At 39.2% G+C, this 24289-nt stretch overlaps 1 protein-coding gene across 1 annotated transcript; it reads left to right on the top strand.

Moving 5' to 3' along the window:
• Positions 1-265: 265 nt before the first annotated feature.
• On the top strand, positions 266-13300 carry gabra6b (gamma-aminobutyric acid type A receptor subunit alpha6b). The gene is made up of 9 exons (XM_026328324.1): positions 266-354; positions 499-623; positions 1005-1072; positions 2078-2298; positions 2929-3011; positions 3814-3957; positions 4200-4352; positions 8354-8631; positions 13040-13300. The coding sequence occupies exons 1-9, from the start codon at positions 266-268 to the stop codon at positions 13298-13300; spliced, it is 1422 nt and encodes a 473-aa protein (XP_026184109.1).
• The last annotated feature ends 10989 nt before the right edge of the window (positions 13301-24289 follow it).

Genomic DNA, 24289 nt, shown 5'->3' with positions numbered 1-24289 from the left:
ATTTTCTAACTAGCCACGTTGCTCTTGAGACCGATATATTCCTTCTAAAATGCCTTTTTCGATTAGCGGTAATGCCCCCCTCGTCCCTCCTCTCCACTCTCTTAAAAACTCTTCAGGTTTTTCCAACTGAGCGATTCAGACTGAGGCGGGCGCAACCGCACTAGAGGGGAAGTCAAGTCGTGCTGGACTGGCGCGGTATCCTCGCACGGTTCATAACTAAAAGAAGACCTGACCCGCGTTTAATCATGCTGTTAAAGGATGGAATATGCTGATTTTAAAAGTTGACCAGGGATTTCTAGTTGTGGGGTGTTTGCGAGGCATGGCTTTCATTTTAACTTGTTTATTTCTGTCTTGGTGAGTATGACAACTCTTTTGTCTGCATGTTCTCGGACTTTTACGCACTGAAACCAAAGACTGTGGATGATTGCTCATTTGAAAAACTATACTATGAACAGTTGCCTGTGAAAATCATTTTTCATCAGTGCTTATGTATCTTAGTTACAGTGCGACCGGTGTTTGGGGGAATCAGCACAGTGAAACCAGTATCTATTTGGATAACATCACGCGCATATTGGATAGATTACTGGATGGCTATGACAACAGGCTGCGACCTGGATTTGGAGGTACGCTAATGACCTTAGCATATTGTATTTTATTTGGTATACTTCAGAAATGTAGGTGTCGATGTTCCATTTCTCATAAGATAAAGTTTTACAGCAGTAGATGTATCTTATTCTCGTTTAGCGTTTGAATTCTAATGGTTAAAATTTACATTTTTTCTTTTATAACGTTATGACAAAAATAACATCGAACTGGAAACTGTGTTTCAGAATCAACTTAGAATCTATTTCGTGCTTTTTGTTGTTTAATTTAATTACCAGTGGCCAGATAGCTGTACAGTGTGGACTGTCCATTTAATACAGCTTTACTTTTTGCACCTGAAATGTCTCTTAGTTGTTTGCTTCTGCATTAAAGACACTATTCATTATTCTGCTGCACTGTAGGTCCAGTCACAGAGGTCAAAACTGACATCTTTGTCACCAGCTTTGGACCTGTTTCAGATGTTGAGATGGTGCGTAAACCACACTGACTGCTAAAACACAGACAAGATACAAAGGCTACTTAACTGGCTGTCACTTGTTAACAAAGTCATTTTCATTGTATGAACAGGGAACAGAATATGTACAGTTATCCCAGTCAATCTGTACATTCAAGTCATGGTTCTCCCAGCCTTCTTTATTCCAGCATTTGGGCAGGATGTCATTAGTGCAGCTTAGGATTTTAATCTGGTTGACAATCCCCCTGTTAGAGAGGGAGAGAGAGATGTGGCTGATGTTGGGACAGGATAGGCTGGCTACTCCTGTCATAGGATAGGCTCAGCGCTGTATGTCTGTCGTACTTTACACTGTTAAGGCTTTAGGCTTTAGATACTGTTTCATCTAAAGCCTACTTGAACTGCCATGTGATACGCTGAGGGCAGTTCTTATAGAGAGGCATGTAAAAGGTTCCTCAGGACATGAGGCCATCCATTTGATCTAAAAGCATCCAGGATGGGTAGCATTGCAGAATTCATGCTGACTCTGCAGATTAAATAATATGTAATGTACACATCTAATGAGTTTACCATCAATTGCTGAATGAATTCACTTCATTTCCATACCCTTTTGTTCATAAAAGGCAGAACAATAATAGGATTACCTTTAGTCATGGCATCAGTATCAATTGCATTATGGGCTTGTTTGCATCTAAAAATATGACCTCCTTTAAAATAAATAATAGCTTTCACTTCTTTTGTTCCTAATTATAAAATTTATAAATAAAAACAAACCTAAGTTCTACATCTTATTAATACTCGCAGCAACAATAGAATAGTCCAGAAAAAAAAAAAAATCACATTGCCAGACACACTGCAAGTACTCTATCCAGCAGGTTCCCACGAAACCATGGCTCACAAACCCATCTGCCATTCTCTCTGGGGGTAGTGGAGATAGTGGCAGGAGCAGAAGCAGTACCAGTAGTAGGAGGTTTGGTAGTAGTAGTAAATAAATCCTGAACCAATACTCTAACCCCCACCCAGGAATACACCATGGATGTGTTCTTTCGTCAGACATGGATTGACGAACGGCTTAAATTTGAGGGACCTATTGAGATCCTGCGGCTCAACAACCTGATGGTCAGCAAGATCTGGACGCCGGACACATTTTTCCGGAATGGCAAGAGGTCGATCTCTCACAACATGACCACCCCCAACAAGCTGTTCCGCATCATGCAGAATGGAACTATCCTCTACACCATGAGGTAACAGTGCTGGACAGTGAGCTCCAAACCCAGCCAGGACCGGAATAGAGCACAGGCCTGGAAAGCAAATCAAACAAACAAGCATCCAAGAATATGCACAGACATGAAAAGAAATGAGGAGTGCCATTCCAAAAACAAGATATGTGCCATCTGATACTGAAAACAGGCCTGGAAAGCAATTCAAACAAACATGACTCCATCTTTGTTCCAAAAGGAGATATGTAGCATGAAAAATAGCCCCTAGAGTTACTCATGGCGCCAAAACAGATTTTCCTTTTAAAATGATTAGATTATATAATTGGATCAACTTTGCTTTTTTAAGCCATATGGTATATACTTTTGGAAATTAACTTGTCAGGTTAGTTACATGTACCTTTGCTGTAATTACATTTTTCTCTCCAACATGAGATGTTATAATGCCAAAATTTGACAATTACATATTAAATATTATAAAGTCCTCCCTTCCACCTTATAATAGATATACTTTTTGTTTCTGTTAATACATTTGCCATTGTACAGCATGGCACCACCATGACTGTACCCAGCTTAAAACAGTAGTGATTTCTTAGCCAGTAACACTGTATCAAATATAAATCAAAGACTCATTTTGACTCTTCTTCATTCTGACAGATTAACTATAAATGCAGAGTGCCCCATGCGTCTGATGAACTTCCCGATGGACGGCCATGCCTGCCCGCTCAAGTTTGGGAGTTGTGAGTTTGTTTTTTTATTAAGCCTCACTGGTGTGACAGATGGTGTCACTCTCAAATGATCACTCTGTCACTTGAATTGCTGACTGCCTGACAAGTTATATTTAAAGATTTCAATTTGAAATGGCACATACAGAATATCTGAGAGGCTGTAGTAGCATTTTATAATACAGCACACAACCTACTGATACTGATAGTTAAAAACAGGTACAGTGGAGGAAAGAAAGACCATAACAACTTAGCAGTCAAGAGAAATAGAGGAGGTTTTTGTGGGGTGCAGCAACTGGAAACAAAACTGACGTTTGGGAACAAAGGTGTTAAACACTTTGTGTAATTAAAGAGTAAAGTGGGAAGAACAACCAAGCCTTATATTACAGCCCACATATGTTATCATTACTTTGTAATGTAAAATGCATGTTGCAGTTTCACTTATTAACAAATGTTACTGCAGTGCATAGAAGAAAATACAGTATACATGAAGGGAGGGCAATTACACCCACACTGCAGGGATTTATTATCATCTTCTATCATCTTCTTCATTGTAAGATTTGATATAAGGACAAGTTGAGAAATACGTCAATGAAAAGTTGATTTTGACTTTCTTGTTTTTGAGAGTGCAGACCATAAAGTAAGTTTTGAAAGCCAGAAACCAGGAAGCAGTAAAATGCCCCTTTATCTGATATTCTCTCACAATGGCACGTTTCTGTGCACTTCGCACCCTAAATCATTGAAAGGAAGAAAAGAGGACTTGTTTAAAATGGTGGATGACTAAGTTTAAACAAGGTTCTTCATCCATCCTGTCTAGATGCTTATCCTATCAGTGAGATTGTGTACACGTGGAAGAAAGGTCCTCTTTCTTCTGTCGAGGTGCCACAGGAATCATCCAGTTTGCTGCAGTACGACCTCATCGGTCAGACAGTGTCAAGTGAGAGGCTAAAGTCCAATACGGGTGAGTAAAGACTTTTAGAAATGGATTTTAAGAACTGTAGTCTATTATGCAGTATGTGTTGAAATTATAACACTCTCAGGCTACACTTTCACAGTTAGGAGCTGTATGTTTAAGTGTGATCTGCAGTTACATGATACTATAAACAGCATCATTGGGTTTCAGCTGCAGCCATGATGTGTGACATGTTTTTTTTAATGAATCTAAACTACACAGCACCCACTGTTTCTGTTCTTTAATCTCAGGTGAATATGTAATCATGACTGTCCACTTCCACCTGCAAAGGAAAATGGGATTCTTCCTGATTCAGACTTACATCCCCTGTATTATGACTGTGATCCTTGCCCAAGTGTCTTTCTGGATTAATAAGGAATCAGTTCCAGCTCGCACCGTGTTTGGTAAGATTTCACTTATACCTATTTAATTTTTTATTTAGTGTTGGAATTAAATCATTTAGACAATTCAAGACCACTTTCACGTTACATCAGCTGCCAGAAATAGGAGCAAAAATATCCTGTAGGTAACTGCGCAGAAGAAGCAGTTTTCTCAGGTGTCATTTTAAATGACTGCTGTAATGTAAAACAGGACTATAATGTGGGGAAAATGGAAAAGGTAAATCACATCCTTTCACAGAACATAAAAAGACAGTAGGAATGTCTAAAGCTTTGCTTCAGATGTATCATCCATTGATGACACACAGTGTCTTACACTTCCTGATGAGTCTTGGAAATTTGGGCAACATGTAAAACTGTCACGTTTACAACTCTTAAAACTAAACTTCATTTTCTTAAAGCATCTAAAACTCAAATGGTAAGTCTGCTGATTTATCGACTCACCGCCTACTGCTTGACCCGAGTGTGACTTCAGCCCTGCAAACTTTAAGCATTCATCTACATTATACTGCAATCTGATTGGTTTAACTTGCAGAGTTTTCCTCAAACTATAACTGCAGGAGAACAAAGCAAGACAAAGTCATCACAGTTATGTTTTAAGGTTTTTTTCCATTATCTCTTTTCCTCCTCCACTGTGGTGGAGCTGAATTAACTGAGAATAAATGTCCTTTTTGAAATTGGTCATGCAAAGGCAGAGAGGAGGAAGATGTTTACTTGGCTGTCTTCCGAACAATCACAGGTTCCGCTTGCTCACATTACATCATGCTACAGTTGCCACCAAGCACTAGCCTCAGGAGCAGAGGGTGAGAGACACTAAACAAAGACAGAGACTAAGAGAGAAAGAGAGAGAGAGTGCAATAGGATTGAGAAAGACAAAAGCAAAAAGAAGAAAATAGGGAACTTGTGTGTGTAGATGTTTCTATCCTTAATTTCTTCTCCTGCTAATGTTACATTTCAGCAAGTTGCCGCTGAGCAGCCTGACACTTAGAAGGACCGATACGCCACCAATGTTCCTATTAACCTGCATACTTCTTCAGACAATAGAGCCCAATCATTAGTGTTAGCATGGAAGTTGAGGCTCCGTGAAGAAAACACATCTGCGGCAATTAAATATGGACTGTCCTCCTATTCTCATTTAACTCAATATGGGGTATAGGCTAAATAATCTGTTCTTGTTAAAAAGGAGATCTGGGTGGAGAAATAATTGGTTTTAGAATAGATTTGATAGAAAAAAAATATGATGTATGAAAAAACAAGCTGCGTATTTAAAGTGTGTATTTAAACCATTATCTGAGTATGTGTCATTAATGCTGACAATGGTGCATGTGAGATAAGTTGAAAATAAGGGCTAGAAGGGAAGAGCCAAGTTTCTACATGAATGTGCTCCACTCTGGCTGTATGAGATATTTTTAAGGACTGTATGAAGCCATAGTATGTTGGCCACTGGACTGAACAGTTTTACCAAGAGATGAAAGTCCCTTGAGCACAAACATCACAGACTTAAATGAGTGTGGCCTAATTTGTACCTTGTTTAGATATATATATATATATATATGCCCCAAGCATTTTATTTCTATCCTGTCTTTATACTTCATCCCCCTCCCTCCTACACTTTTTCATTCTTCTTGCCTTCTCTCTCCCTCCTACCCTGACAGGCTTTCATCCCATGTCCCTCCTCCTCTCTGCAATCATTTAACTTGTGCTTGAGCTTGAGACAGTCAGCGTTGTTTGGCTACCACAGGAGGCGGCGGTTGAGAACTGTTACCCTTTCTTGCTGATGTGGTGTGTAGAAAATGATTTTGAGACATTATTAGGTGCATTAAATCCCCCGTAAGTTCTCAGACTGCTAATGAAATGTACACAACTACAACACATATTTGGTAAAAGCATGGGCAGCAGTGTTCAATGGCCCATTTTCCCTGCTTGCTTTAGTTTGATGAAAGTGAATTAGATATGTACTTTGTTAATGGGCCATTAAAAGTGATGTTCATTGTCAGCATCTTTATCTGACTTAATAAGGATGGAATTTGGGCAAGACAAAGGAAAATCCATTTTTTCAGTGATTAAGAGGCATTTTCTAGTGGTAAAACTGCACTTCATATTCATTTTTTTAGGAAGTTTTGACAGTTTGATCCTTTTGTGTGGTTCAAACTCGTTTTAAATCATGCAGAATTCAAGAGAACTGATAGTGTTTTACTTTGTTTTCTGTGCTTTATGACTGTGCTCAGTGGTCTTGGACAGTCTGTGTTTAAGGTAAAGAAATTTACTGCTGACAGACTTGAAAAGCATAATGCAGTCTCGCCTCAGCAAAACCGAAGTGGCTTTTACTTCCTTGCCTAAACTGTGACACATCTATCCATGTTTTTTTGTTTTATATATCTTCTTCTCTGCACACATCAGTTCATCTGCCTGTCCAATCCATCTTTAACTGTGAGAAATATAAATATTAGCAAATGCTTTGTGGAGTCAATCTGGTCATTTTACTGGATGGTTTCTTTGGGGATGTTTTGGTTTCTGGTGTGCCAGTGCACATTAGTGTCCACTGCAGTGACTCTTTGGCAAAAGTCATTGAGCTGAAATGTCACCTGGCATTCTAGCTATATGCCATGAAACAGGTCTGCTGCAATGTATCAAATGACAGCAAAATCACCTGTGCATACACTTCGATGCATTGGCATTCTATTCATTATCACTCTGTTGTGTTAAATTGCATTATGTCACATGTAAAAAGCTTACAATTACATGTATATGTGTTCATTATAAAATTGGCATCTACACTATAATCTCATGGACTGCACATTGTGTGCATTTTTATTCACAGACTGTCAGGGATTACTCAGAAGTTGGACCCAAATGCTGTCAGCACACAGAGAGGCAGGATGGTAGAGTGCAGGGTTTTATTTCGGAACAGGAAGTGCAGACAGGTGAAGGTTACATGACAACCAGGAACAACACAGAGACAGCAGAAAAACACATACACTAACCCAACACAAACAAGGCACGAATCCAACACAGTCCCAGAATTTACGGAGCCCAGAGGGTTCTAGGTGATCAGGGAAACACAGCAGAGCAGCACAATATGACGTATGTACACAGGAAAAAGGACACAAGTCACAGAAAACACTACAAACAAGAGTCCACTGACAGGAACTGAGTTTGGATCATGACACAAACGGGGCTTTCTAAAATATCTTTTCAGTAGCCTGCTACTCAGCAATACACAACTATTTGGAAAATAAACATTTAGATCACTATATCATAATACCGATAGCTTCGGGCGTGTTCCAAAGATTCACTATGGTAGATGGTAAAACCTTGCTGTGAACCAGGTTTGAATGAGCTCTGCTGCACTGTGGTCTAATAAACTACTATCATCTCTGCAATGTTGATGTGATCACAGACATTATTTACCAGATGGCAATATTTGTGCCAAGAGAGTTGGCAATGGCAGTTTTAAAAGAGATGCTGCAATTTTTTCCCACTTACATGACAGCAAAGCTTCACAGAGGAGACCTGATAGATGTGGTCTATTTATCAGGAGAAAGGACCCTCTAACATCGAAAAAGGCAGGCTAAATGAAAACTATTTACCCTATTCGTAATATTACATATGTTTGTGTATAAGTGTGTGTGTGACAACACCGAGTAATGTAAATGAGTAAATGCAATAAAAATAACCACTGCCTCTGTGAAGTTAAACCCTGCTTTGCTAAACTTGGCATAAACATTGAAGGGAGAGGGAAACAGCTGGCTTAGGCACTGTACAAAAAAAGATTCCAAAAATGTGCATACAAGTGCCTATAAAACTAAAATCAACATGCTATATCTTCAGTGTTTGCTCCTCTAAAAATGTTATTCCCTCAAAAGAAGAATAAGCTTTAACTAAATACTGCCATAACATATCAAATGAGCAAAAGAAATTAAAAAGACATTCCAAGTCCCATAAAATAAAAAAATGAAAAATCACAAACAGTATGTTGCTAACTTCTGTCCCCTCCCTGTTTGCAGGTATCACCACAGTTTTGACCATGACAACGCTCAGTATAAGCGCCCGGCACTCCCTGCCCAAAGTATCTTATGCCACAGCCATGGATTGGTTCATCGCTGTTTGCTTTGCCTTCGTCTTCTCCGCCCTGATTGAATTTGCAGCTGTCAACTACTTCTCCACCCTGCAGGCCAACCGGGAGCTGCGGAAGGCAGCAGCCATGAAGGCAGCAGCTCAAGAGGCAGCAGCTGCAGCTGCAGCTCCGGCCGCAGCCGCAGGGAATGATGGGGAGGTTTCCTCAGTAAGTCTGCCCCACTGTTTCACATTTAACTGTGTTTGCATGCACTGGCAAATTTGGTCTTATTCAAATATTAACCTGCACAAATCCATACTTAAGAAAAGGAACCAGGTGACCTGAACAGGTTGCCGACTGGTTTCTTCAATTAGTTTTTTAAGATCTGGGTGTTTTGTATGTTTGGTTAAGAACTTATACTTCTAATATATTTATATTTAGAGGATGTTAGGTGGGGGAGAAACATGCTACAAAGGATATCAGATACCCATCCATCCAGAATCAACAGCTTATCCTGGTACATCCAGGGTCACATTCAACTTGTCTCACAGGTTACATACAGTGCTAGGATGACTGGTGTTTGTGTGTACACATGCAGACCTTATAAACTGTACTGAGCTGCTGTGGAAATAATAATAATCAGACCTTACGTTGCACTCACAGGAAAGGAAAAGTGTATTTCTCTACACTTCCTCATCAAACCACTCCATTGGCTTCAGTCTTTTCTCTCTCTCAACTCTAAACTAAGCTGCTAAATAACGAAACTTCCTGCAGGGCTTTTAATTCCATTTCATTTGTCATTGCAACATTAGTACTCTTTCCTTGAACTTTTCACGTTTGTCAAACATGCAATGAGCTGTATTTTGCCTGTGCAATATTTTGAAACAACTTATAATCATAAAGTGTCTAAATTAGAAATAGCATATTAAGACAAATTTTACTCATGTTAGCAAACTGCCCACACAGCAGTGATGCAGCACTGCCTTTATGCCATGATATGAATCCAGAAAACTGTGGTTTAGTTTCAGCAGTAACTTTACACATAAAAATCCCAGCAAATGTGTGTAGCCAATGTGTTTTTGTTTTTCTCTGTGGATCACTCACACCTGGCTAATGTGATGCTAAACTATGTTTGCTTATCGATTTTAACAAGACCACACCCTGAAAGGAAATAGCTATTAGAAGATTGGTGCTCTCTGCATTGTAACCCCAGGAGATTTCAGTTGGCATGGATATATATGAGCTACTGTATTAGTCATTCCAGTTTTCACTGGGTGATGACACAGAGAAGAAGGGGCATGGTTCTAATGGTATATGGGTCCTTTGTGTGTGAATTCCAACCAAAATAACAGAGAATATTGCAAATGTGCACTGAACAAGTGAGTGACAGGTCAGGTGAGCTTGTGTTATAGTTACGGTGGCAGTGGTTACAGTTTGCTTCTGTGTGTTCATATAGTGGTCCTTTTTCAATCTCTGTCTCTACAGTTGGTGATTACTATGTTAAGATGTTGCTCTGGTCAGAGTGTGAAATCAACAATATAATATTTACACATGGATATCTACAATATCTCCTTTCCTTTCTGTTTATCTATGCAACTTGTGCAATGTAAACAATGCACAATATATGAAAGGCCGTCTCCTTTTAATCCACTGCCCATCCCAGAATATATGTTCCTCCCTCCTTTCTTCCCTGTAATGTAACATTAGCCCTTTTTTCTGCCTCTTCCTCCCCTGCTGTGAACTTCCTGAACACAGAGACACACACACACACACTCCCTCTCTCTCACTCATGCACACACTCATCTCTTGACCATCTCTCTTTTGCCTCTTATTGCTTGAATGTGCTCTCCACATTACCACTGGAACACCACAATCTCTACTTCCCACACAAGAACATTGGATAATCTGCAGCACCACCCCCCCCAATCACCCAATCACTCCCCACCCGTACAGTTAATTATCACTCTATACAATGTTGTGTCCATCTACAGTATATCTATCATACATCCATCCATCTTTCTCTCAGTCCTCTGTTCTGCCCTGCAAATCCGTGATAACACAGAGACTGACATGAAGAGACAGCCAGTGGTTCTATGAACGATTTTGCTACAGTACAGATTATGTAAGAGCCATAGATTAAGGGAATATCCACTGGATCACTGCAGACTCACAAGAAGGAGGGGCAGTTACCACAATGAGGCAGAGGGGGGGCCCGAGAATGCTGGCTCTTGGAGCAAGATGGAGAGATGGATGGGATGGGCCAGTGTGGTTTGCTTTTATGTAGTGTGTGCATGAGTGAGAGTTACACTGAGAGAGAGTGGGAGGGATGCATCATGGAAAATGACTGCTTTCACTAAATATGTAGGAGGAAGACTCTTCATACCTCACAGAAAAGGGAAAAAACATTGGTATAACACTGGGAATAGAAATAGCCTTACCTCAGTCATGCTTTAAAACACAACCTGTTATGACTGTCAGCTAAAGCCATAACAAGATCTCATAACAACATAAGTTAAATGGCCTATTTGATTAATGAATCAAACAATACACCTGTAAACCTAAAGGGGAAGGGGGTGTTTATCAGTGTGAGTACTGCATGCATTTTTGGTGTGTGAGTAGGAGGTGCAGGAAATTCACAGAAAATGAAACATTCATAGAAGGAAATCGAGGAAAAGAATTATGAATACATACCACCCCTTCTCTGATCTGTGTATTTTCCATTTCAAACTCCAACCCATAACCTTTTTTATTTTCTCACTTTCTAAACCTAAAAATGACCGTAACAGTGGCTATGCTGAGGACACTGACTGCCTTGCTTTAAATATATTAGTATAAAATGCACATTTACATACATTCATTCATAAGCGTGTATACACCCACTCACCACCCACCTACATGCACTTATATTCCACATCCATACCATATATCCATCAGTCAGTGCCCATCCTCCCTGTGTTAAAGTGGGTCTGCTGAAATCTAGAGCAGTGGATAAAGAGGAAAGGAGCTGATCCCTCTGGGATTTGACCAGGAAGAAGCCAAGCAAGCCTGTTGTCATTATGAAAAATAGCTTGTGTATCAGATCAGCTACACATACGTACAGCACATGGTATAAACATGCCACATAAACAATGCATGAAGCATGTACAAAATGCATTATCTTTGACTTCTGAAGGAACCATTATACTAATATAGCAGCTGACATTTGAAGCCATAGCCTGGTGCTGTGGGAATCAAGGACGCCAGTTACAACAGAAAACATCAACACAAAATTCCCCACTCACAGAAATGGCACTCACTGTAAATCAGTAGGCTAATGATTGAAGGGCCTGGTCAACAGTGGGCTCAAACCCCAAATCCTCTGGTTGTAGCACCAACCATTGCCCACCATGCAGCCCAACATCACACTAATAAAATATAATTTAATGAAACCTTTTATCTGCAAATATTTCACTTTTGTAAAATTATGGGACTTGTCAAGTCTTATTCTGAGATTGGCCACCATGTATATTTTGGAAAGACTCACCCAGTCAGAGGACTGTGACAGTTTACTAGTGTCTCATCATGTAGAAAAGTGTGTAATCCTGTAACCTCATAAATCCAACATAAATCTTGCAAGATCATGTTTTGGTCCAAGATTGTAATCTGAAAAAAAAATGCAGTGTGTACTGAAGCCAACACCTAGCAACTGAACTGGTCACTGGACTATAGCGAGTTTATTTTCTAAAACACATGAACCATTATTCAAACTCTACACTGCAGACATTCAGACAAAACAGGTTATTTCAGAAAGAGTAACTCTGCTTTGTGTAGCTAATGTTTTAAAAATGGTTATAATTATGTTATACACAAATTAACACTGATGCGGTTTATCACAGGACAACATGTTATATATTTGATAAGGTTCTTCTTTAATTTTCTGTCCTGCTAATTTCCATGTCTACAGTGTCATGAGAGTCAAGCAGTGACTGTTAGTTTGGGTAGTTTTCCTGCTGCTCTCTCTCTCGGTGTGCCTGCACACTGTGTTTCTTGACCCATTTCCCAGATGTACACCCTGTATACGTACTGAGTTACATGCAGGAAGCACGTGCCAGGATTACATTGGTGTACTGAAACTTGATGAGGCATAGTGATAACCATGTGTCAATATGCTATGAGCCTCTTGAGAAATATGTTTTGTTTGCTTCCCACAGCTGCATTAGTGTTCATGGAATGGTCTGATTGGAATCACATAAAATCCAAAGCAAAATCATCATTCATTTGTTGAGCTTAATTACTGTGGTGCTCACTGCTATCCTAGTTATAATTTTTTTGCTCACACTCTCTCTCTCTCTCACACACACACACACACACACACTATCCACATGTACTGACAAACTTGCAACTGTGGAAATATGGCACAGATTTTTGTAATATTTCAATTTCCATTTTATCACTGTAGCATGTTGTCCATTTACATGCAGAATCCATTTCTATGATAGTGTTAATATTCCTTGCACATAAGATATGATGATTTTCTGACTTTCTGGGCACAGCACAACCCCAGTTTTATTACCAACACTCCCATATCACATGATGCAATATTCTCTTTAAAGTCGGATTCCTCTTACATTTTTTGTTTTCTAATTGCCTGTTCAAGGTGGATGCCAGTAGTGTGCTGAAGAAGAGGATGAATTCTGCTCCGCTGTTTGACCGCCCTGCCAAAACATTTCCCAACCCTCCTGTCAATGCACATGCCTTCCTGCAGCAGGGTTCAGCTGTGCCAGCCAACAATGTCCTGACTGGCACCAGCATCATCGACAAATACTCCCGCATCCTATTCCCCCTTTCGTTTGGCGCCTTCAACCTGGTCTACTGGATCGTCTATCTCACCAAGGACACCATGGAGATGTCCAGGTAAACAGATGGCGTGCTTGTTACAAATAATTCCAGCATTTGTTTGGTTGTACTTGGAGCACAGGGTGTTGTGGAACTGTATTTGTACACTAACTCTTTAGTGCATGTTATTTGTTTGATTTAAAGTAAATGCATTGTTTTTAGTTAGTTTTTCTTAAACATTAAAACATGATTAAATATGTAAGAGTTCATGTAAAATTAATTTCAGGAAATTACTGTATTATTATAATATAATAGTATAATACTATAATACTGTGTTACTTGGCACCGGAGCTGCCAGAGTATTACAGTGTTTTTAGATTAAACAGTGAATAGCTGATCGACGCTGACATTTTTGCAGGTAACTTGGTCATAACCCAAATTACTAAATGAAACTTTGGATTTTAGGTCAGAAATAGTTATTTGAGATTTAAGTAGTAGTTTATTGTGGTGCCATCAAACACAAACCAATATGCTTCACATTTCTGTGTGCTGCTACTTTGGTACATAATATTGATTATCTAGTGTTTGATAATAATCAAAATATCATACAATACAAAGAGTATCAGGAAACAAGCTCTGTGGTGAATTCTGAGAGCTCAGTGGCACATTAACAAAATTTTACAAGTGGTTCTTTCAAATGTGCATGATTAATTGAGATATTTACGTGACTCACAGCTTTTATTGATAGTGGAAACACACAGCAGTCTTCATAGCATGGTGTTTGCCACAGAAATATGTCTGTTATATGCTGTAGTGTTGATGACATCAAAAGATATATGTTGCTCTCATTCATCACCTCTACAAGTCCTGTAGGATTTGGACATTTTGACAGAAGGCTGAGAGATATACTGGTTCAAGGAAACCTCTCTTTTGATGATGTGTGTTTGTAAGCATGTACGAGTGTGCAGTTTGTCTCAAACATATGCTCTGAACATATCCATATGCCTGGTTGTGCATATATGTGCACACTATTGATGTGCATCACCACTCCTGAGGCATTTCAACTGTGTGGGTTCAGCTCCATTTATTCCCTGTCTTGCTCTTTCTCTAAAAAGAGAAAAGGCCTGAGGCCTGCACTGAGACAAGTCAGAAGACATGACAGTGTTGGCAGGCATCAGGACAGCTCCGCGTGACTAACCCTCTTAGTGACTCTCTCTTAACAATTTCTATTAATTGATGACGACTGTAAGCAGGAAGACACTTCCTGACAAATTGAGAAAGCAGCATATAGTCTTCAGCCTTTGAAATTCAACAAGAATTATGTTCACATTTTAGTGCAAACAGTGTGTGCAAAACACAGAAATGTTTGCACATAAATTCAGTTGTATGACATCCTGGAGGGATGTTTCAGGGAGTGATAAAATGAAAGTGGTGATACAGCACATAGTGTCTTAGGACTGATAACTGAAAATTCCAGAGGTGCTGATCATGGTCACAACAAAGAAAGTACAACCAAAGCTTGTCACTATGATCAACTGAGGTCACATTCACCTCACAGTAAAAGTCAAGATGTCTAACAGATGAAAACTGTCACCAAATATAGCTGCTGCAGCTGGTGTGGTAGAATTTACAGCTGAGTACATTTTAACTTACAAATTGGATGCATAAATCCAAAGAATAAGTCTACTACATATCCTCATGGATGAGGACTTCTATATTTTTATTATACAGTATATATTTATAGACAGAGTTGTATATAAATATACAACACTGTTTTGCACTTGTACTTGTATAGTTTTGTACTATTAAAGATATCTGCCTGTAATAAGGTTGAAGCAACCATATCTTGCAGGGAGGCCCATAAATAAAATGTCAACATTTCAAACCAGATTAGACTGGAACTGCAATCCATTGGAATTAGATTTAAGATCTGGCCAATGGAGATGAATATCTGACTACGTGTAGGAGTTAAGATGACAGAAACACAAAGTAGCACTGATGAAAATGACAGGACACAACCACAACTGAATCACAATCCACTGTGCAGTGCTTCACACTTACACAGTTAACACGTTTCGTTTCACTTCTAATTTTATGTACTGCAGCAGCACCCACACGGGCAGACCTTTGATTCTAGGTTTAGATCCACCTTAATCCAAATATCACGTCCACTGAATGAAAGCGGGCAGTCCCTTTCACTCCAGAGAAATAAATATACAGCTCCAGCTCTCCTAACTGAAAGCAGATAGCAGTGCATGAAACAGAGTCCTTTTCTCTCTTTGTAGCTTTGCTTTTATTATAAATGGCCCTCCTGCAAAGATGAGCTGGACCAGAAGAAAAGAATGTCTGTCTGTGTGTGTGCAGGTGGATTTGTGTGTGGGTCTCCTTCTGTAAGAATACAGGCATACAAGTGCATAAATGTGCCATAGCAGCAGTGCCTACCGACTGGAGGCTATTTTAATGAATAGCACCATTCAGGGTGAGACATGAAGGAAACAAATTTGCTGAAAACACTTCCTTCCTTGAAGAGCCCCAGCTGGTTGGCTGACTGGTTGCTGGCTGGCTGGCTGGCTGGCTGACTGGTGTATGTGTGTCAGAGTGGGTACAGCAGGCGATAAGCCTTGCTTCTCTTTATTGCCCATCAGAGTCCCAGGCTGGAAAAACAACTTCCCCACTGTTGCTCATAAATCAAAACCACTAAATGCTGTTACCAACTCAATTCCTATTTTTGACTGTCAGCCTGTAGCCGTAACTTTGGTGTAATGATCATTCAATTACAGGCCACTCAGACAGAGAACGAAGAAGACTGATATAAACACTGATCTTCTATCTGTCATATTACTCTCCCTGGCTTGGTGGGAATTGCTACATCTGCCTAGTTTGTGTGTGCATGCATGAATGCATTTCTCACACATCTGTGTTTGGTTGGACATCTACAGTACGTGTACACTCAACTGCAAATATATGTATATTCCTAATATGCATAAGACAAATTGCTATCACACAGAAAACTGCTCTCTGTCACTGACTTCCACTTCACATGTACATGCTCTCTCTCTCCTGCTATCCCTCACACTCAATTGCTTCCTCTATTTATCTTTATCTCAGTGTCACTCTCTCAGACTCACTCTCTCCCTCTCTCTGTCTCTATCCTCCCCCTCCCTTCATCTCTCTCTGTCCCATAGTGAACTGCCTGCTTCCTCTCACAGCCCAACAGCCTCGGCAGAGTGGTATCCCCCTACGTCATCTACTCAGCCTTAAAGTGCAAACTTGGGGAGAATTTTTACAATGTGGGCAGAATATATGCAAATATGTTGTATGTGTAGGTGTGAGCCCTAATATCCCATTTTGGTCTAAACTCTTATATTGACTTTGCTCTTTGTGCACCAACTAAGGGTGCAAAGAAGGCCATTACACCATTTGTTTATTTATGACTACTTAGCAGATCTTTAACAAAAGACTGAAGAACCGTCAGTATCATTTTTTATTTCTCTTATGATGCAGGTTTTAAAACTGATAATTAGAACATTAGAACAGTTTCACATTCGCTATTCAGAAATGTAGTTTTTGTGGCCATTTTCCACTGACAAATGTGTGAACTTGCCAGTCTTTACTGTTGAGAGATTCTTACTTTATTAGCAGCTAATACTTTTATTTAAGATACTTGCAAGTGATAAATCATAATTGTATCCAGTGTGACTTAAAGTGAGAGGCTTGCTCTAGAACCCACTGACCGGTCCTACACCTGCTGACGGACTCATATTCTTGTCTTTTGGTGAAAGGACCATTTCTCTTTAGATGAGGTTGCCCTACTACATTAACCATAGATGCCCAAGTAACCATGTGGCCAACATGCATCTATAGAGTTGGTAAAGAAGACTAATAGTCGAGATATCAGCAAATGACTGGATGATTAACCCACATGGCCATAAAGTGCATACTTTGTCCTCAAGTGTCTTCTCCTCTACCTACCTACTTTTTTTTAGCCAGTAGCCATGTAAGTTCTCTGACTGAAAATGGCTCTCAGTGCTGTCAAATGTGTCTACTGCTATAACACATCAGGCGGAGGAGGTGGAGGTGTGAACTACCTGGCAGAGGTTCCTAGACGAGTTTCACAAGGTCTTTGTGAACAACATTGGCAGGAAGCGATTGGAAAAAAAAAAATCAAATTTTAAATTCAGCCTGGAATGGATGCCAGCCTTCACACCAAGACTGAACAGGAACATACTGTTACGTCATACCAATGTTTGTTTGTGCTAGTATGCAGGCAGCTGTGTACATATATGAACAGAGTGTGTGTAGATGCCTGTATGCACATAGCTGTATGCTTCAATATGAATGAAATATACTCCATAATTCTAGGAAGAAAAAGTCTTTATAGAGGTGAGGTACCCGCTACTTTATGAGTCCAGCTGTCTCGGTCTCTCCTTAAAGCACATACAGTGCAGACAGTTGGCATTTTTCAATAAATCAAAACTAAACCTTTCTTTCTCTTCTTTCTGTCTTACAGGGATACCATCTAAACCAAGAGTTTGTTTACCTGGACATCACACACTCCCCCTGATCAGACACACACACATACACACTTAAACATACACAATAAACACATGACAAACACTTGCCAAGCATCTTTTATGCCGCCTCAGTGCATTGTATTACTTTTTAAGTACTCCCTTGGAAAATGAGTGTTTTGAGAGTACATCTACCCGCTCCTATTGCCAACCTGACCCAGGAGCTCACAGCCTATGGGCCTTAGGCAATGGAACTGTTCCACACATGTCCTACAGCTTTTTGTGACTCTCTCAACTCTTTATTTTTCTCTTCTCCAGTATTTAAAAAAAAGTTACAACACTTTTTCAGTGTCTGTTCGATGGCCTCTTCCTGAGTGGACGGGGCAAGGTGTATCTAGCCGTGTTGTATGTTTTTGTTTCTGTATGCGTGCAGCATGCATGCATTTCCACACACTAAAACTAATTTGCATGTGTGTTTAAAATGACACATTTCCTTGCTTGATATTTAGAACACACTTGAGGGAATTAGCTGCCCTGACCAGATCCAGTGTGACAGACTAAAGATTCTCACTTCCTCTACTCTTCATTTTTTCCCATAACACTATTTTTTGGTTCATTGGCTTAATTTCCCTCCACTAATGTAGTACAGAGGATGGGAAGCAAAAATCTTCAAAGGGTTTTTATAGTGTGTTTCACAGATACACTGGCCGGGTCGACTATTCACTGTCACATGCGCATGCAGATGGAAAAACGTGCACATGAAGACAAGAATTTAAAAAAAAAAAAAACACTACAACATATACACATGTCACACACTTACATTTTATGCTTCCCCCCAATTTATGAAATGATACCCACATTTCCTATAGACACAAGTAAACTGTAAAACATCAATGCATGATTTAATAACTGTTTTAGAGCTCAGTAATGTGATCCATCTGGTATCATCTTTAAGAAAAAAAAAAAACAGAAACATGCAATACCTGCCTACAAAATCAAGAAAGGAAGCTGCTGCCAAATTGTTGAGAAAACACATGTTCAGGTTTGCCAGATATTACTTGTAAGCTGGAGGAATTAGGCAGCAACGTGTACGCCATGCAAGACACTTCTGTTTACAATAAATGCAAACAAGGGGTGTAAATTGTGTACCATATGTATAAAACATTAATAAAAAGAAAGAAAGAAACTTAAACCACTAAACTATATATCATTGGTAGCATCTAATAAAGCAAGTTCTACCTGTAACCTGGCAACAACCTGTCCTTCCTCAGGGAAGATGTAGGCTCCACAGGGTGATAATTTGATCTTTTTTGTTTTTTTATTGTTTTATGTAGTGCAGATGTACCACTGAAGTTAAAGGATTTCTACATTGATTGCTAGTTTTTTTTTTTTTTAAAACGAGACCTCTGGCCTCTTGTTTTCAAAAACACTAAAAAAAGAAACTAAGACCTATCATCATCAATTAGACGAAATGTGAAAGCACATTCATTAATAATCCACTTGGGTGGATTTGCATATGATTATGCATTGTTTCCAATTATGTAGAGCAGGTAACATGTTAAACCTGTGTGGTGTCTAAAAATAAGCTGATGGGCTTCCTCATGACATCCATCTTCCATGAGGATGTTCTCATTAAGTGTGTCTCTTAACACAGGCGCCTCTGGAAACGTACACTGCACCAAAAGCTCATAGTAATCTTTAAAACTGTGAACTTCCTCTGGCTGTTTAGTTGATATTTGATTTTGATGAATGCCATGTTAAAGCTTTTGGTGTTAATTGCCCCTGTGCTCTTCTTCCGTCTATCACATACAGAGGACCCTAACTAGCAAGTATTGACTCTGTGGTTCAATAATACTGTTTTATGATGTGTTTTTCTAAAAGCCATTTGGGAATGATGGTCTTCATGTGTTTTAATCATGAGCACTTATTATGAGCACACTGATTTGTGAACAGACCATCACAGTAAAAGCTCATGGTAAAGCAACAGAGATATCGTAAGTCAACTATGTATGATTAAAACTTTTCATCTTAAACATTTCGTTATGTTTAAGAATCAAAATATGCAATGCAATAAAACATGCAATATGAACTCTGGTGGGATGCTCAAAGTTGGGATCCATTGCTTAATACTATATTCATATTCTGAAGTTGCAATGCATTCATGAGCTGATTGCAAACAAGCAATTCTATTGCCAGATAAGAACATCAGTATTGGACAGTTCTGCAAAACCTCAGATTACATCCAGTGCCAAGGACTTTAAAACGTAACTTTCTAGAGCATCTTCTATAGCAGCACGGCAGCTATGGTGTATCTAAGGCAAGACTACTTAGGCTACGAACACTCTGTGCTAAGGTTAGGGAAAGATCATGGTCATGGTTAAAAATGAAAATCTAACATGCTAATTTTCGACACATGACAGTAGTATCAATCTTTAGCCAGCTAACATTGAAATGGTGTGTAACTATGGCCTAATGTTGTTAATTATGCAGTGAAAATAATTTATTCATTTTACAGCCTCTTGTTGCATGTTATTTTTCTTTCATGTGTGCACCAGAGGACTAAAAGACCAGTGGTGTCAGACTGTGTGAACCGTCTTTGTATCCTCTCTCTTTCTCTACTTCATTCATTACCCTCCTCTCCTCAGGGCAGAGACAGGGCAGCTCAGCCCTCATCGCCCTGTATGTCAGGAACTATTCTGGGGAGACCTGACGGTTCCAACACACCCCCAACGGCATTTGCATGACATCCAACCCTTTATGTGCTTTTTAGGGTTGTTGAATGTAGAAGCCTGGTAACTTTAAAGAACACTGAATTATTTTGCTACAGTATGTGGACATAAACTATCCTTTAGTCATGTTTCATTCCACGGGCATGGGCTTCAATGTTTGTCTTCATTTCTACATGTCTACATGTCTTTTGTCAAGAAATTGTAGACACAATTTAGAAGACAAGGAATACTTTACATTATTGATGTGTATATTTTGTGAATATGATTAAATATTTCTGTAGGTTGCTATTTGTATTCCTCTATAACCCTGCTTGACGATCATCTCCACTACATTAACAGTTTCTACTGTTTTAAATGGACCACAGCTTCAGCAGTTTAGTTCCTTGACATTTGCTCCAGTTTGTTTTTTTTACTGTTATGAGGATGACATGTTTTAACAGCAACAGATGACAATAGTTGAGTATTCAAATCTTTGTCCTAGCTAATAAAGGAACTCCTGCTCACTTTTCCCACAGGACTGTATGTATGTCCAATAAACCCAGATTATATATATCTATATTTCCTTCTTCCAATCTCTTTGTTTGGAGATACCACTGTGCAGTGACAGATACCGTCACCTTAGAGGCTCTTGAGGTTTGTGAACATGCAATCTCCAAAGAGGAAGTCTAGGAAGGCATTTATTTTATTTTTATTGCCACAACTTTTCTCATGTGACATGTATGAAGCATATTTTATCAACACGGCAGCCTAAAATTACATTTCTGGATAATTATTGCAGTCGGTCTTTAGTAGAATCTTACAATGGTTAAACCTGTTTGTTACTTTTAACCACACAGTATGATTATCATTTCACACCTGAATGCTCTTGTACACTAAACGTGAGTCTTCCAGTAATCATAGTAATGACTTGAAATGGGATGTTGTGTGTGGTCATTGACTCACACATTATGTAATTCAGTTTCATTATGTTCTACTCTGTGGACAGTTTACACTACAGTAAACTACAGCTTATGACACTGAGCGTACTTTGACATTTGGAGGTGTTTTCATATGTACACAGCATAAACACACACACACAGTCATATTTTATCAGCTACAAATAAACATGAAAGGTAATTCATGCTCTCATTTTGGTTTAAGGGAAAGTGATTCTCTAACCTCAGCTTTGTTAACTATACATTTATCCACAGAGTGGTGTGACCTCCACCCCCTCTAGCTCCCAGCGTACTCTGCTCTTACTTTACTTTTATTATTCTACACTAAGAGCAGCCAGCAGGCACAAATAAGCAGCGAAAGAGAAGGAAAAAAAAAAGAAAAAAAAGGAAGTTTTATCATCCAACTTCCTGTACCATTCAGATGCAAATGCATGCTTCCAGACCTGTGTTAGTCTGGGTCAGCATAGCCAATCACAAAAGGGTAGAGTGCCACCTATTGGTGCACAACCTGAATCCTCTCCTTTCCACCACAACCTATCCATTCTCCTTCCTCCCACAGACACACTGGCGCTCAACTCCTACACACTGACTCACCATATGTTTTTATACATGCACAGAGAAAATCACAGTTTGAGCACACATTGCCACTTACATGCACACAAAGACTGACATGGAGCAATATCTTGTGTGAATACAATATGTGAGGATGCACACAGATGCTCATGCGTAGACAATTACAGCACACATTGTCATATCAATGCAAAAATAGACATTTTCATGTACTCACCACTTAGCAATAATTATAAAAATCATACACCTTAAAATTGAAGTGGGTAATCAGTGCCAAGATAAAGTTACACAGCTAAATATTGTAACAAGATTTGTATTTGTGTTATTTTTAAGAAAAACCTTTATTCAGGTCCTTATTGTTCAAATGCTTGTATGCTCATGTTCTTCAAAGTAAAATTTTAGAATTAGTTACATTAGTTTTTATATAATATAAAATATGAATTAAAATAATAAATGAAAAATCTAGTGTGCTTAAATATGGCTGTCAAAATCTGTCAAAGCACCAATTTTAATGGTCAATTTAAAATAATTGAAATCTCAATTTTAGGTGCAGAGTCTATTGTCAGGTGTCCTTTGATTTGATAACTTTTACACATTATTATAGTTTAGCGTCAGAAAAAGTTACCAACCTTTAGTTTTAGACCTAACACCATGAAGAGAGGTGGATGTGTGTACAATATGTATCACTTGAATATTTCCAGTGAAGCTGTTTCGCTGTTATGGTCATGGTTATGTGAACTCCTGAAGGAATAGCTGTTAGAGCAAGCATGATATGTGTAGGCAGAGAAACATGAAGGCGGCTTATTCTGCTGACCTTTGACCCAAAGGCAAAATAGTTTATGCGCACAAACATGCAAGTATACACATGCTCCCCCTACACAGGCACACTCTAAGCAGCATGAGTGGGGGTAGCCAGGCAAAAGTGTGGCTGTAGCTCCTCTACCGTGAATGAATTCCACAGTGCTGTCAGCAGGCACCATATTAACCACATCAGGTTTACTCAAATGCCAGACTGTCACATGCAGTCTGATTCATCAGCTTTCCACACTGTCAACCCACGAGAGAAGATCGAGAGAAAGGGAGAAGGATGGAGAGTAGAAGGGTACGGAGAGGCGACAGAAAGAAGAAGGTGAGAGGAACGATGCAAAGATTGAAGGGTAAAAAAAAAAAAATTGTAAAAAAACTCAGAAAGGGATAGTGGAGAGAACCAAACACAAAGAGATATAAGTAGCAATGGGGACTTCAGATAAATGAGCTCACCTGTAACATGTCAAGCTGGTGCTCAAGAAGAAAGACAACGCCACAAAAAGAGTATAACCCCAGAACACTGAGTGTGACACAAATGGGAAACATACTCTTTCCTTCTGTCTTTCTCTGACTAACTCAGCCACAAAAGTTGTTTATGTGGAAGTGCCAGCTGACTCTTCGGTACCGTTTCTCTTTCCTCTGAAGGATTTTATGTGATGTCATGCACACAGATCTCAGATTCCATTTGATGCTCAGTATCAGTAAGGTACATTAAACAATGCTTAAGAGGTTAACTTGATGGGTAGTATCTTAAATGGTTCAATCACCAGGCATATTGCATTTCAACAGCCGAATATATGGATGATTATGGGCCTGAAGTGCATTTATCCAGTAAGGCTTAGTCAGTCCTTCGCTTATCGATCCAAGAAGAAAATCCTCAGTGTACTGATATAAGGCAATGCATCACTGAATAAAAAATGCAAATGTGGTCTGACGAAGCTCATCACAGCTGGGGTGACTTGCCCACTGTTACATACTAGAAAGATATTACTCTTTTGTTTGATAAAAATATAAATTATGTCTTTTTTCACTTCACAAACATGGTCACAACACTTGACTCATCTTTGGGACTGTGGGCCTCCTCCGTGAACATTTCTGCAGCCTTATTCTACAAAATCTCGTACTTTTTCCGGTGAACTCTTGTATCTGCATAAACCTGTCATGCATCTGCATGAAGACCCTGAGGCGGCTGTCGGAGGGAGAGTATTTTCCTAACTAACAAGCTGTTAGTTAGGAAAATACTGAAAGATGCCAATAAAAATACCAAAATATAAAAACTCTCTCAGGAAAATAGGTGAGTTATGAAGATGATAATATGGCCAACAGAATATTTATCAAGCATTTAGTTTGTTATATACATTTTTAAAAAAATTAAATCAATTTCAGCATTTAAAATTCCAAATGTGTTCATTTTTAGCGTCTTCTCCCTCTGAAGGAAGACAGTTTGTTTCTGCAGAACTCAGTCTGGGCCACCTGGGATTTTTTTGGGTCATCTAAAGACAAGATAATGACAATCGTA

This window comes from Mastacembelus armatus, chromosome 14, assembly GCF_900324485.2.
Source record: "Mastacembelus armatus chromosome 14, fMasArm1.2, whole genome shotgun sequence".
Taxonomy (NCBI): domain Eukaryota; kingdom Metazoa; phylum Chordata; class Actinopteri; order Synbranchiformes; family Mastacembelidae; genus Mastacembelus; species Mastacembelus armatus.
This window is presented reverse-complemented; position numbering and strand designations above follow the sequence as displayed.

Bases quoted from the DNA above. Each gene is read 5' to 3' on its own strand.
- gabra6b (XM_026328324.1), top strand. From the start codon at position 266: ATGCTGATTTTAAAAGTTGACCAGGGATTTCTAGTTGTGGGGTGTTTG. The intron at 4,353-8,353 runs GTAAGATTTCAC...CCCTGTTTGCAG, and splicing joins TCCAGCTCGCACCGTGTTTG to GTATCACCACAGTTTTGACC. The intron at 8,632-13,039 runs GTAAGTCTGCCC...TGCCTGTTCAAG, and splicing joins ATGATGGGGAGGTTTCCTCA to GTGGATGCCAGTAGTGTGCT.